At 44.6% G+C, this 14,962-nt stretch overlaps 1 protein-coding gene across 1 annotated transcript in view; it reads left to right on the top strand.

Moving 5' to 3' along the window:
• The window catches only part of DNER (delta/notch like EGF repeat containing), a 299,112-nt gene that overhangs the window by 190,208 nt on the left and 93,942 nt on the right, over positions 1-14,962 (top strand). Inside the window, exon 6 of the mRNA XM_036071529.2 lies at positions 2,087-2,240. Coding sequence (XP_035927422.1) covers positions 2,087-2,240 — 154 coding nt within the window. The remainder of the gene's footprint in view (positions 1-2,086; positions 2,241-14,962) is intronic.

Raw genomic sequence — 14,962 nt, 5'->3', positions numbered from 1 at the left:
ATCCCCCAAATAGCCAAAGAAATTGATCTGCAATATGGAACTGCTGGATGGAAACCAAGTAAATTTCAGAGGACAACTGCCAAAATAATGACACATAGTAATTTATTATGATGCTGACGCCCATTTTGCCCACACAGTGTTTACATTTCAAAGGCAGTCACAGATCTGCAGATGCACAAAGGGCTCCAGACAGGTCCCTGCAAATATCAAAGGTGTACTCTGTTGCACATTGGGCAAGGACGAGATTTTCCTTAAAATATAGTTCTAGAGGAAGAGTTTCCTATTTAAAAAGCTGCCTTTCTAACAGCCTTGATGTGGCTTCTCCCAGCTTTGAACTACAAAGTCCTGCAAACACAAACAAAAGGAAAAAAACCACCTCACGTTATCCTGAAAAAGCACATAGGGAGTCAAGAATTGCTAGCAGGCAGAGCGAATTTCCATTTGCCAAAAAGACGTGCGAGAAAGGATGGAAAGAGAAGGCAGAAAATTTAACTCTTAAGAAGAAAAGCCATTGCTTTTATTCCACTTGTTCTGGTTTCTAAGAATGTGTTCTTAAACTTAAGAATTGATTAAGCAGATTACAAGGATTTCTCCTGTTCCCTCAACAAAAACATACCTACACAAAACCTGGCAGTTTGGTCGAGCTAAATGTCACATTTGACGGGTCTCTTGCTTGGTTGCTGAGGTCACGGGTCCATCCACTCCTGGTTTAGTCACTTTGGGGGCATCCTGTTAGAGTATAAGCTATGATCTCATTGTGCAAGGGACAGTTTTTCTTAGAAAAGGGGTCTGGTGGGGATGGGGCAAGTTAGATGGAAAGCACTAGAAGTATGGCTACAAATAGAATGCGTCCGTAATACAATTTTGCATAATGCCTCTGTGGGTGTTCCTTCCAAGAATGCAAGGTTGAGTGAGGACTAGGGCATCTAAACATTCACATATTGCTAGGTCAAAGACAAAAAGAAATAGATTATTGTTTTTCAAGAAGCTAAAATGGCATTTGATAAAATTCAGTCCTCATTCCAGCTTTCTCCTTAGTGATAAATTCTACAGATCTCCCTTTGAAATCAAGCCTACTCTAGAAGAGCCAGCAAAGCAACCATGAGGGCTGGAGAAGGGTGGTGGTGGTGGGGGGGGGATGTTATCATTATTTGCAATTGATATACAATTTGGGGGATTTTGTTTTATCTGGAAAACCCAAGATAATCAAGTGTTTTAAGTATTAAGTTTTGTTTATGCCATTCTCCTTTGCTTCCTCCATGCCTCTCTTCACGAAGATCTGCAGTAACAACCTACATTGCTTCACACAGGGTTTGGGACCAGATTAGTGTTTTTTGTGTTTTTGTTGTTGTTGTTGTTGTTTGTTTTTAGATGGTCACCACCCTCAGGCATTAAGGAGTGAAGAGAGCAGGAAGGCTCAGTTTTATTTGGATTTTACAACTATCTCAGGAATGAAGAAGCTTCCAACCAAATGCAGTGCTCTGGGACTGAGTTATGGTCTTTCACTAAGATTACAGGAATACCATAAGCCAAACAGGATGCTTACTAGAATTACACTCTTTTTATTTTCCCTTGCACTCAGTTCATCTGCATAGCTGTACATTGACATTGAGGCTAATTTACAGGGGGATTCAGTAAATTCTCTCGATGCTCTGGAAGGTGGTCAGAGCAGGACATTGGACGAGTGCTATCTATGCTGCAGGATCTTAGTTGGTGTGACATCTCATTTAATGGCTGGAGCACAATGTATCTGCTTTAGCAAAATGGTCATTTCCATGTCAGGCCAGCAAAACTTCATTTTTGTTTAAAACATAGTTGTCTTTTCCACTTTTTATTTTAGCAAAAAGGAAAAATGGCTGGGATAAATATCAATAAAGAAAGAATGAGAAAAATAAATGTTTGAAAATTAAAGTGTAAGGAAATACACACCATTTCTCTCAAAGCTATGATTTTAATCAGATCAAAATATAAATGATGCGACTCAAGCATTCGGTATTGGGAGCGGTGCTTTGGAACTTTGAGATTCACAGCCTGAGCATACATTTTAGAGGACTCGTGCAACACAGATGGTATGTTTGTGTTTTAGGCAACGTTTTCCTGTACCTGTGAGGATCCGTACGTGGGTACTTTCTGTGAAGAATTTGATGCCTGCCAGCAGAAGCCCTGTCAGAACAACGCCGGTTGTGTGGACGCAACTGAGAAGCAAGATGGGAGCAATTTCACCTGCGTCTGCCCTCCTGGTATGATTTGCATAGATTAGTTATCATATATCTCTCTGTAGAAGATACACTTACTAAGTAAGGGTGGCTAGGTGATACATTGTTCAGCTTCAAGGCAAGGCAACTTTAAGATCTCATTTGATTCCCTGAGGCTGTGAGTGGTAGGCCTGGGAATGGAAGAGGGAAATTCACATGGGGATAGATATCCTGTTCCTTGGCTGGCTTTCTGACATCAGGATGCTTCTGCCTTCGCGGTCCACCATTTTTGTTCTGGGGTAATGATATGCTTGGTCAAATAGAGGTCTGGACATTTCAGAAACAGTTCTGCAAATATGTGCCGAATGTGGACTGGGACCGTGCTGGGTGATTATGCTCAGTAACAAGAAAAATCCAGGATAATCTATGCAGGTTGCTAAGTAAAGCCACCTCGTCTTTCCGTTTATGTTAATTTCCTTTGGTTTGTGTATGTTCATTAGGCCAAGTTCTTGGTACACTGTTCTCCACAATGGGCGGGGGGTCTTCAACGTTCCTTGGTCAGTGTGGGGGATTGGTGGGTATTACATGAGACTTTTGAATCCTCGGATCCCAATGGGCGACCAGTAGGAGCGTGCAGGCCAGTGCCCCAAACTTCTGTGCTCTGCAGTCATCTTAGTTGACTTACTGTTTAGCCAACTCGATTGTTAACACTCAAGGAGAAGGAATGGCATTTACCAGTGAACATTCTGATACAGCTATTTTGATACAGCTTAAAAGTCAACACCAAGTTCCTCCTTTTTTACTATCAAATAGCATGCAAAATTGGCATCACCTTTCCTTTTCTCTCATCCTGTTGCCAACATCTGCCTCTGGGTGGGGATTCAGGATGAGGTAGGAGTTGGGGAAGGCCAGAGGGATGGAGTGAAGGGGCAGCTGGAGTAATGAAGTGCTCATTATAAGAAATAGGATCCAGTGGTGCAAAAGTTTATAGACAAAAGGTGAGAGTTCTTCACTCATCTCTCCCAACCCAAAGCATCAGTCACAGGGGCAGGTTAATAATCTGGTATATCCTTTCCAGACCAGTGTGTGTGTGTGTGTGTGTGTGTGTGTGTGTGTGTGTGTTCTATGTGCAAGTGTGTGTATTTCTCTTGCACACCAGATGATTAAGTATTTTTCTATATGCCTTTTGAAAAAAGTGATTATATTATACATACTGTTCTATAACTTGCTTTATTCCATGTATATTTACCAGTAGATCATAGACAGCCTTTCATGTCAATATGTATGGATTTGCCTCATTCATTTTAACAATTTCACAGTGTGTCTCCTAAACTTGTATCTCCAGGTCAGACTCCCTCGAAACTCACTCACCTACTGTTTACTTGGCATCCGCTTTTGGTTGTCCCAGGCCACCTTAAGCTCAGCCATTTGCAAAACGGAGCTCATCATGCCCCCTTCCCACTCTGCTCAGCTTCCAGTGTTCCATCTGTTTCTATAAGGCAGACATTTGCAAGTCATCCGAGGTGCCTCCCTCTCCCTCTCTGTCCACACCCCTTCTACCTCCAAGGGTTCTTCATTTTACCATCTAGAGACCTGTCAAATCCAGCACCCTCTCTGCAGCCCCATGGCCGCCACCCCTAGGCCGGCTGCCTCTGCCCCTTGTCTGCGCTGCTGAGGTCACCTCCCACTGCTTGTCCATGCACTCCTGACTGTGCTGCATGCTGAACCAGAGTGATCGTGCCAAACCGAGCCCCCACTTTTGTCCCCATAACCTCCCTTCTCCACCTGGTGGCAGGTGATCGTTTTCCTCTGCAGATCTGATGTAGTTGCCTTCCTCCTTCAATCCCTTCTTTCCATTGCTCTTTGGTCCATGATCTGTCGCTCGCCTGCCTTTCCAGCCCCATCTCACTCCACTGTCTGCCTTGCTCTGGGCCTGGCCGCCTTGGTCTTTCCTGTCCCTGACAGCCCGAGTGACCTCCTTCTGCTGCAGGGCCCACCTCTCTTCTTTGGGCCTGGATGGCTCTTTCTCCTACTTCCCTTTGGCCTGGGTAACTACCCCCAGGTTTTTGTTTCAGACCTCTATGAAATGCCCCCTGTCCTCCGGAAGCCTCACTAAATGCTGCTAGTCTCTCTTCCTTTTCCTCTTTCATAACTGTGTGCTCCTTCCCTTGACACCCTGCATCTGTTTTCAGTGTGCATTTACACGTGTGGTCTTCTGATTACTGCCTGTCTTCCCCATCAGCGTTAACCTCATGGGAGCGGGGCCTGAATCAGTCTAGCTCATCATTGTATCCCACGGGGTCTGACAAATCATGGGCGCTTACTCAAGGTGTTGATAAGGTGAATTAATGAAAGCATGTGAACATAGCCTCATGTTTTAAACCATTCCTCTAGTGATGGGTCCTTAAGATGTCTTCAATTTCTCTTTTATGAGTAATGTCGGAACAAATAAAGAACCTTCTATAAATAGTCTCAGTCAGGTCAGTGGGTGGGGCTTGTCATTGTTTGGACTAAACTGACTTCAGTTTGATATTTTACCCAAGTCTGTTGTCAAAGGGCATTTCTCCATTTTATTAAAGGAACTCATGTGTACAGAATTGGAATGGTCATAATGCGTGGTTGGTGATGCTCTTTCATTTTGTCCATATCCTGCTTTTATATATTTACTTAGCTATTTTAATAATGTAATAATCACTGGTGAAACCAACATCAAAACCAGAAGTTCAACCCCATAACTAGTGATTGTCATCTAGGGGTGACAATCACTCTGAACCTTGAGTTGATCAGTCGTTTGTTTTCCTTTTTATAAAGTTTTAATATTTAAATGTTTTTGTAGAAGCATTTAGTTTTGCTCTAATTATTTTCAATTTATAAAAACAGCAGCATGTGTGAATGCTGTTATGGTGTCATGCATGTAATTCTCTGGTGCTTCCTTTTTTCATGAGATGCATCCATATTGTTTGAGTTCATTCTTTTGGGCTGCTATATAAAATTCCATTCATCTACTCCCCCGTGGGCAGGGACTGATGCACATCTGTGTATGTCTTCTGTTGTGTATGTATTAGAAACTGTTTTAGGTATCCACCTCCGAGTGGAATTGCTGGAACATAGGATATGTGATGGATCACTTATAGGAGGTCACGCCAGACTCTTTCCCAAAGTGGTTTTGTGCTAATAAGTACTCCCACATGTGATGCATAATTGGTTTTGTGAATTCATATCATCTTCAAGGTTTTGTAGTGTCAGAGGTTTTAATTTTTCCTAACTAAATGGGTGTAAAAAGGTGTCTCATGGTGGTTTCTGTACTTTGTGGTTCTCTAATGACACTGAGCTCCTCTTCATGTGTTTATTAGCTGTGTGTGTCTTTTCTATGAAATACTGTCTTTCTATCCCTTGCTCCTGTGTGTATATGTGTGTGTGTTCTTGTTGGTTGGTAAGAATCCTTTGTTTCTTTTTGATACTAACCATCTGTCCGTTGTATGAATTGCAAGTATTTTCTCCAAGTTTGTAAATTGTCACTTTGAGGGGTCTTTGGATGAATGGACATTCTTATTATGTTTTGCAAACTTTACTTCTCTAGTTACTACATTTTATACCCATTTAAGAAAATATTTCTTTGCCTGAAGAGCTAAAAGATATTAACCTATATTTTCCACTCAGCATTTAAAAATGTGGTTTTTGCCAGTCTTTACTTAATATGAATTTTATTTTTGTATATGTTGTTTGAGATAGGGATCTAATTTCATCATTTACTATAATTTTATTTTTCTTCTTCTTTGAAAGTACCCCATATGTGTAAATATGGAGTATGTGAAACTTTATACTGTGTCCCTCCTTCTAAAAAGCTACCGACAGAATTAGGAATGACTGGATGCCTAATACACTTTTAACTGTGCTGACTCTCAGGCATTTCTGCACTGTCATGATTTAACCATTGATTTGAAATTTTCTGAAGCGTAAGTAACTATTTTTGCTTCTTAGTGGGGAAAAAAATTTCACCTTTATCATCTAAGAGGGCTTAACATCTTCCATGTCAATAGCACATCCTGCCTAGGCGGCACATATATGTATGTAGGATACTCCATGGGACTTCTAATAATAGCAATAACAATACAAAATACTTCGACTCTCAGTTGGCATCAGGGCCAGAGAGTTGCATTACAAGAATATGAATTTTGATAATTCTACTTAGATTCAGGGACAGTCTGGTGATTGCCAGTCCTGCCTCTGTCAGGGTCTCCCCAACTCCCAGCAGCTTTCCTTCCTTGCCTTTTGCAGAGCTGGGTCTGTGTGCTTCCCTTCCCCATGGCCTCCATTCGTCCTCATGCTCTAGAACAGATCCTAATCCGAGCTAGAAGAGATTTAGGAAAGGTTACCCTGGTGCCCTCGCTCTTTGCTCGTCTACTTTCTGACTTCTTCCTGCTGTTCTCTTAAGCAGGGTTCTACCTTCTCAGTTCTCATTCCCAGTAGGACAAGCCCCTCCCCCTTCTAGCTTCTAGCTCCGCCTCTCAATAAGCTGCTCACTGCACACGCGCGTGTGTACACACACACACACACACACACACACACACACAAATAGCTGTTTATTTAGTGTTTACCACCATTACATTCTATTACTCTTTATTTCTCCGTCCCCTGTCAGTGCCAAGCCCCGTGCCTCACATATTCATAGACACAGAATACGTGATTACATTGAAATGTAGCTTCTTTAATCAGGATTTATTTTATCAAAGCCTTCTAATGTTGAGAATATAATTTTTCCTCAAAGGAGCTATTACTTTTTCTGAAAAGAATAGCTGTGATAGATCTTCAAAACTGTCACTGCCAAAATATTATTAACATTGAGCAAAGCATTTTTCAACTTCAGAGTGCTTCATTGTTCTAGCTTATTGGTGATTTCGGCCCCTTAAAACAAACAAACAAACAAACAAACAAACCTCTTCATTTCTGAGGCACAGAACATAGTGTGTGTTCCTGTCCCCGCTCTACCCTTAAACACTGAGTGTTGCTCAAGTAGGTGTCCAGATACCTCTGAGCAGTGAGTTAGAAGAGGGTCACCTCCTTCTGGAGTCACCTCCTCCTGGAGACACGTCCTGAGTAGGATGGGCTGTAGGTGCTCACACCATCCTCACTCACCTCAGTAAGTCAATGTTCGAGCAGGTGAATGCCTTTTTTTTGGCAAGTGGCTTAGTTCAGAGGTTCAGAGTGGAAGGCACCTCAGGGCTCGTCTCTGGACATGGGGCACGGGAAGCAAGGGTAACCCTGGGAGGCTGAAGGACTTGACCAAGGTCTGCAAGCTCATGGGAGACACAGGATTTCAGGCCTCTTCACTCTGTGTCACACCAGCTTTGGGTCAGAGTACATATTTACTGCAACATATCCATGGTTTGTGAATTTTACATTAGTTATGAACAGAGCGGGAGGTGTGGCCCTCTCTGATGGACTGCGAACACATTGCCCACGATGCTGTTCACCTGGTCATGGGACCAGAGGTGGTACCACCCGGGACCAGGGGACAAATTGGACTGTAACTTGCCGCTCAGGATTTCAATCCAGCCCCTTCTGCTTACTAGTCATGTGACCCACCTTTCAGCTCTCGGGTGTCCTCATCTTTAAAATAAGGGGTTGTATGAAGATCACTCATTCATTCAAAAATTGCTTGTTGAATATTGACTATGTGCCAGGCATTTTCCAGGTGCTGGGAATACATCTGTGAAACAGCTAAGTCCCTGTGTTCATGGAGGCCACATTTTAGTGAGGGAGATGATTCAACAATGTGCACATGTGTGTTCCTTGGTGTGTGTGTGTGTGTGTGTGTGTGTGTGTGTGTGTATGTGTGTAGTCAAGGAAAATGGTCAGGCGGTGATAAGTGCAATAAAGAAATAAAACAGGTGATGAGATCAAGAGAAATGGGAGCATGATTACAGGTAGGGTGATCAGATGGGGCTTCCCTGAAGGGAAAGTACTTGTGTAGAGATCTGAACAAAATGATACACATTGTGAGCAACGTGACTATTGTGGAGAATAGCATCTAGGCAGAGGGAATGGCACATGCAGAGGTCCTGAGATAGGAATACAGGCACAGTACCAGGGGATGAGACTTGGCGCTGGGAAGGAAGCTGGACCAGACCATGGAGGAAGGACAGGGATTTTATCCAAAGATGACAGGAAGATGTTCAAGGGTGTGAAGTGGGGCAGGCCATCTGCCTTCTCTCTTGAAAAGATCACTCTGGACCCTGGTGAAGAAGAAACACAGGGAGGGAAAATGGGGAAATTAGTCTCCAGGCAAAAGAGAACCACGGCTTGAGCACTGTGGTGCGGGCAGGGGTGGAAGTTTGGATCTGGGATGTATTGAAGGTATTGCTGGTAACACTTGTTTGGGGGGGATGAGTGTGCGGTGTGAGTGGAGGTGGGAGATGTGGATGGCTCTGGAGATTTTTTTTTATTAATAACAACTTTGTTGAGGTACAACCCACATACCATCGAAGCGTATGATTCACTGGTTTTCAGAATATTTAGAGTTGTGTGACCATCACCATAGTCCATTTTAAAACATTGTCATCTCCCCCAAAAGTAGCCCTCTATCCTCTACCTGTTGTCCCCTGACCCTGCTACCTCCTCCCCCCAGCCCAAGGCCACCACTGATCTACTTCCTGTCTCTATAGATTTGCCTGTTCTGGACATTTCATGTAAGTTGAATTATTTGATATGTGGCCTTTTGTATCTGGTTTTTTTCACTCAGCGTCACATTTTCAAGGTTCATCCATGTTGTAGCGCGTATCAGGGCTTTGTGCCTTTTTATGCCTGAATAATATGCCCTTGTATGGAGACACCACATCTTGTTTATTTGTGCATTCACTGATGCACACTTGGGCTGTTTCCACCTTTTAGCTGTTGTGAATAGCGCTGCTGTGAACCCCACCCTCATTATGCTCTCTCTTCTCTGCTCCTCCAGGGCCTTACACTTCTAGCCTTTTGTCTTCCTCTGTCTCTGCCATCCTCCATCCTCCACCTTCATCCTTGGCTTCTCATCAGCAGGGATTCCAAGGTCTCATCTTAAATCCAGTCCCTAACAAGCAAAAATTTAGTAAGTCCTTGCTGCTGCTTCCATATATTTGTCTCCCCCTCCCCCTTCCCCCTCCCTCCCATCCCTCATCTTGTTCATCACTGCCACACGTTGGTCTATGTCAATTTACTTACACTTCCTTTCTCTTCGTATTGTGAAACTTCTTCTCCAGGGTTATTGGTGGAATCCTTCCCACTCATTTCCAGGGCTCTTTCTTTGTCCTTGTCTCTTTAGAAGCACTTCTCATCTGGCTTACAGAGCACTGCATGGTGTCTGCTCTCCCGAGACCAGTCCGGCCCTCCTCCCCACCCCCCCACCCCCAGGGAGCTCCTATCTTACTGCTCTCCTGCTGCTTCCCTCTGCTTTGACAGCAGTTACTCGTGCTGAGCTGTCACCTCTCAGTGTTTGGATTTCAGATCCTTCCTTCCCTCCTGTCACCTCAGCTCCGGCACTTTCATGGACTTGGCCCTGACCCCCTGCTGACACCTCAGCCCCTCCTCAGACTCAACCCCAGACCCACGGGGTCCTCCTCCCTCGGCCTCCCACACACACTTTCAAGCCTGACTTTTTCTGAGGGGTCTGGTTTCTATCAGTGGTGCCATCACCACCCTTGTCACTCAGGCTGGCCCCTCAGGCCTCACCATCCACCCCCTCATCTCATTTCTCTCTGGACCATCACCAGGTTTGCTCTGTTGTCAGTGATTTCCCATCGGCCCCAGCTCTTCCCCATCCATCCCCCGAGCCCCGATTTGGGCTGCTGTCACCTGCTGCCTGAATGATTGTGACAAGGCTGTCCACCCTCTCCACGGTCCACCTCGCTTACCGCCGCGGCGCCGCATTCCAGAAGCCCCGGTGTGGCGACGCTGAGCAGGGCTGAGATGTCAGATGGCCCGAGCGCCCAGCCTGCACCCATTCCTCATTCTCCCTGGGACTTCAGGGAAATGACTCCCTCTCGAGGGGTCTCAGCTTCCTCTCTGAAACCCGGGAGGCGGATGGGATCCGCGGCACCACCCTCCCGCGATGCTGTGACACTGAGGGAAAATGACCCACGTGCCGTGTTCAGAAAGGTGCCTGCACAAACATCAGCTGCTGTGACTGTGGGTCTTGGCCAGTAGCTGAGGCCCTACACGGTGCCCAACCGCTGCCTCCCCTGGCAAGTGAGTTAGCCTCAGATCCTCTGTGTTCTCCTATCTGGTGAGCCAGCGTGGACCCTGTAGGACCCTCAGTGCGTCCTTTTCTGTTCTGCTAAGGCCTACGCCCTGCCCGCTCTTCCTGCCTCGGGGCTGGCCTTGCTTGGCTCTCAGTCTTTTCAAATAGGCCTCATGAAAAGGAAATAAAACACACATGAGGAGTGAAGAAATGTGGGGGTTGGAGTCCGTGTTCCTGGGTTTGATTCTAGGCTGAACCGCTCACCAACTCTACCTTGCTCCCCTGAGCCCCAAGTTTTTCACCTGTGAAATGGAGTAACAAGTCTCGATCTTGTGGGAGGTAAAGAGAACACACCCACATGCACATGCAATACAAACACACACACACACACACACACACACACAAGCACAGAATGGGGGATGCACAAAGGACACCTATTGCAGCCTCTAAATGCTAGTAAAATATGAGAAGGATGGGTACTGCCATTCTCATTCTCTCCCCAGAGGCTGTGCCCATGCCCCCCAGGTCCCTCTGGAGTCCCCCCTTTTTGTCTCCACCTCAGCACCTATGCCGAGGAAGAAGAGAGGAGAGTTAAGCTCTCCCCGCAGATTGAAGCGAATGAGAATAGGAAGTGACCAGTCTACGACACCCCTTCCCCAAGTCTGCACCCTGTTCAGAAACCTTCAAAGATGCCACGTGGGTAACCCCAGCTCCTCGGCATGTGGATTTGAGGCCCCAGCCCTGTCTTCATCCCCTACCCCTCAGTCAAGTGCATCTGGATGTGTCTGATTTGGGACCGTGTCCCTGCTTTGGCTCACGCTATGTGTTTGATTGTTTCATAGGAACGCGTCTTCGCTCCTCCTCTGGAGTGGGAGCTTCCTGCGGCAGGAGCTGCTTCTAAGTGTCTTTTAGACTCCCCAACTGTGAACTTTCACTCACAAAAAATTCTTTCTCAAGGAATGAATACCTTCTCTATAGCTTGGTTTATTATACAAACCTAGAATTCAACTGATAAATGTCTTTTAAGTCAGTCCCTTATCTGTCTCATGGCATAAATTGTTAACTAATTTAATGCTTTCTCTCTTGGTTTCTCTTGGGGAGTCATCAGGACATACCTAATGAAAGGAATTTTGTGAAATATCTCCCACTTTGTAATCACCAGATTAGGAGCTGTCACACATAGTTTGGCCTATATCAATATCACGATTTCTTATTTGGGTTCTAGAAAAATGGAATGAAAGAGATTATTTCAGAAATAGCAATGCATGATGCCTACGTAGTCATTAATTACTTTATAATGAGGGCCTCCAGAGTCCCTGGCTCTGTCCTAGGGGCTGGGGACAAAAATCACCCACACCTGCTCCTAAATAATAGGAAAGCAGATCCGGAGACAATGCAGTGACAGGCACGGTCATTGAGCCTGGGGGCCCCCAGTTGCAAAAAGAAAGAAAACACATGCCAACAGTATAGTCAGGAAAGGCTTTTTAGTAGCATATTTGACTTTCGCTCTTGGATCTCTTTCTTTTGTAATCTGTGTCATATGTACAACTCTTAAATGAATAATATTAGCATTTGATATTTTAAAAAACTGCTGTTAGTTTTCCAGATCAGTGGTTCTCAGACTTTAGCATGTGCCTTGTACCAGAGTCACCTGTGGGGCTTCTGAAAACTCCGACTGCAGCCTGCATCCCTCCACACCCCCTCCCAAGGGTCTCTGATTCCGTAGGTCTGGGATGCTACTGGTGAATTGATATTTGTAGCAAGTTCCCAAGTGATGCTGCTGCTGCTGGTGCTCTGGGGACCACACTTGGAGCACTGCTGGTCTAAACTGCCTGTTAAAAACCGAGAGATCCAATAATATTGGCATGTTGCTTGGCAGTGTTAAAAATCTGTAAATTACCCATTCATTCAAAAATATTGAGCCATCTGCGGTGTACCGGGCATGGTGCAAGACTATGCGATTGATAGAAATGGCTCTTGCTTCTAGGATGGGTCTCACTGGGTCATGACAACCATCCTGGAAGCTGGGTATTGTCATTCTCCATATTTCACGCAGGGGGGACATGAAGGTCAAAGTCAGTCCTTTGATGTGCTACTCAGCCTGTCTTTGCATGGCCATCCCGGACCTTTGACTCTGCAAGCCACTGTCCTTTCCACTGTGCCTCTTGCCTGTGTGCTTATTAAATGTGGTTACTTTCTTTCTCACCTTGAGATGAATTTTCCTAATTTTGCTGGACATCAGCTTCCTCCCATGGTTTCCTATTGCATATTCCGGTTTTAATTATATTTTATTGATTGCCTTTCACAGATGGGCCACCTATGTCTTCCTTTCTTTGCCTTTGGTTTTTAAATCGTGTTTGCATTTGTTCGGATGTGTTTGTTTTTCCCCTGCCAGCAGATCTTACTTTTTTTCTGTTAAATAATTCCTGCCTTCTGACTTTGAAATTGGATGCCTCTGAGATTGAATGTCTAGATGGCCCGCAGATTCCTGCTATTTATTTCTTGCTTCAGTGTGCTAATATTAGGCACTCCATCTCTGCCTCCGGGCTGAGGCCTCAGCCCCGCTGCTCCGATCCCCCGAGGGCAGGAGCTGAGGCTGGTGGGTTCTCGTGGTAGCATCAGGCTTTCAGTACAAATCCAGCAGCTTCGCCTCACGGCACAGCCGGGCTATTAAAAGACCAGGGATGTTAAAAATAGCTCCCACCATGATTCCCACCTTGGAAGCTTTCAGGACAGCTCTCCAAAGAAACAATTAGATTCTATCTCACAGATAGTCAGAGCCACACAGAAGAATATTTTTATTTCAGTAGAGGAATCATGAGGTAAACATCATGCACAAAAACAGTTGTGCAGGGAAGGAGGATGTTTAGAGAAACACCTGATCGATTGCCTTGTTTTTTTTAATAGCCTGACTCATTTAGCTAACGATGCTTCCTTGTGATTTATCGTTGAACTGTAGAAGGCTTTCCTTCATTTCAAGAGCACAGGCAGCATAGACCATGATTTGGGGGTCCCGGGGGCGCAGGGTTTGTGTTATGTTGCTGGCAATCAAAAGACACTACCAAGATGTGGTTTTCTTCCAACCACCTGGATATTCATGGGAGAACTTAGCCATTTTTCTCTCAGTACACTGATAAATTTTAAATTATATTTTCTACTTAAATACGAAATAGTATAAAATTAAATGCTCCAAGTCTACATTAGACCAAATGTAATCTGGGAATGCATCCACTGAATGGATTATTGGGTTCAATGCGTTTCCTTAAAGATGCCTGGTCATCTTTACCATCGGCCAGCCTTCACTCCATATGTGTGATTTGTTTCACCCGACATCGTTTCTCACGGTCAGGTGCCTTAAAAATACTAAGCCTTCATTTAGAGTTTAGAGCTTTGCCAATCATCCCATCTGTCCTGGAAAGGCATCCTTATTACATACCCCAAGGCATAACTTTCTTCTATCTTCTTTGTCAAAGTGGAATGTTCTCCAAAGAAACAGTAAAACCCTCCTAAAAGGAGAGATCAGTATTTCCGATAGTCACCTATTTATGAACCAATTATTATTTTATTTATTCATTGCATGTCACAATTATTAATTCCTCAGTAACAAAGCTTTTAGACTCAAGTAATTTATTTCAAAATGGTCTTTAACATGTTAGAGGTTATAAATATTCCCAAGGATTCTGATTTTTAAAAATGTCCTGAAGGTTCTGTTTCCCTGCCTTGAAAGGATTAGTTTCTGTTTAAGGGAAGATGAGAGGTGTTGGGAGGAAAACAAGTGTTTTTGGTCTGAAGGACCAAGGTCTCATTGACCTAAACCAGGGTTTCTCACCTCTGGTGTGAGGAACAATTGGGGCTGGATCATACTTTATTGTAGGGGACCGTCCTGTGCATTGTAGGATGCTCAGCAGCATCCCTGACTCCTACCCACTAGATGTCAGCAGCCCCAGTGGTGTGATAATAGACAAGGTCTCCAGACATCACTAAATGTTCCCTGGGAGGGGGACTCACCCGGTGGAGAACCACTGATGTGGGGAATTAAATCCTGCTGGGAGCTGCTGCACAGGAAAGAAGCCTGCTTTAGGTCTGTTGATTTACCGTGTCACGGGCACCTGTTGAAGATGCTGAACACTTCTTGGAGAAGCAAGACTGAAGTTCAGAAGAGGATCGCTGTAACTTTCCATCCATCCCAGTCTGGCTGGGGAGGCGGGGGGCAGGGGGGCAGGGTGTGCTCTAGCACAGCAATTGCTCCATTGTGGTGTCTCCCAAATTGGAAGTACCCATTGCAGAACACAAGGTGATTTTTATTTATTTATTTATTTATTTTTAATTTTTAAGATTTTTTTATTATGTTCAGTTGGCCAACATATAGTACATCATTAGTTTTTGACGTAGTGTTCAATGATTCATTAGTTGTGTATAACACCCAGTGCTCATCACAAGACGTGCTCTCCCTAATACCTTCTCAAACTCAACACCCAAAAAGCAAATAATCCAATCAAGAAATGGGCAGAAGACACAGACAGACAGTTCTCCAAAGAAGACATCCAGATGG

The sequence above is a fragment of the Halichoerus grypus genome, chromosome 4, assembly GCF_964656455.1.
Source record: "Halichoerus grypus chromosome 4, mHalGry1.hap1.1, whole genome shotgun sequence".
Classification (NCBI taxonomy): Eukaryota; Metazoa; Chordata; class Mammalia; order Carnivora; family Phocidae; genus Halichoerus; species Halichoerus grypus.
The sequence above is the reverse complement of the archived record's forward strand: the minus strand, read 5'-3'. Positions and strand labels throughout refer to the sequence as shown.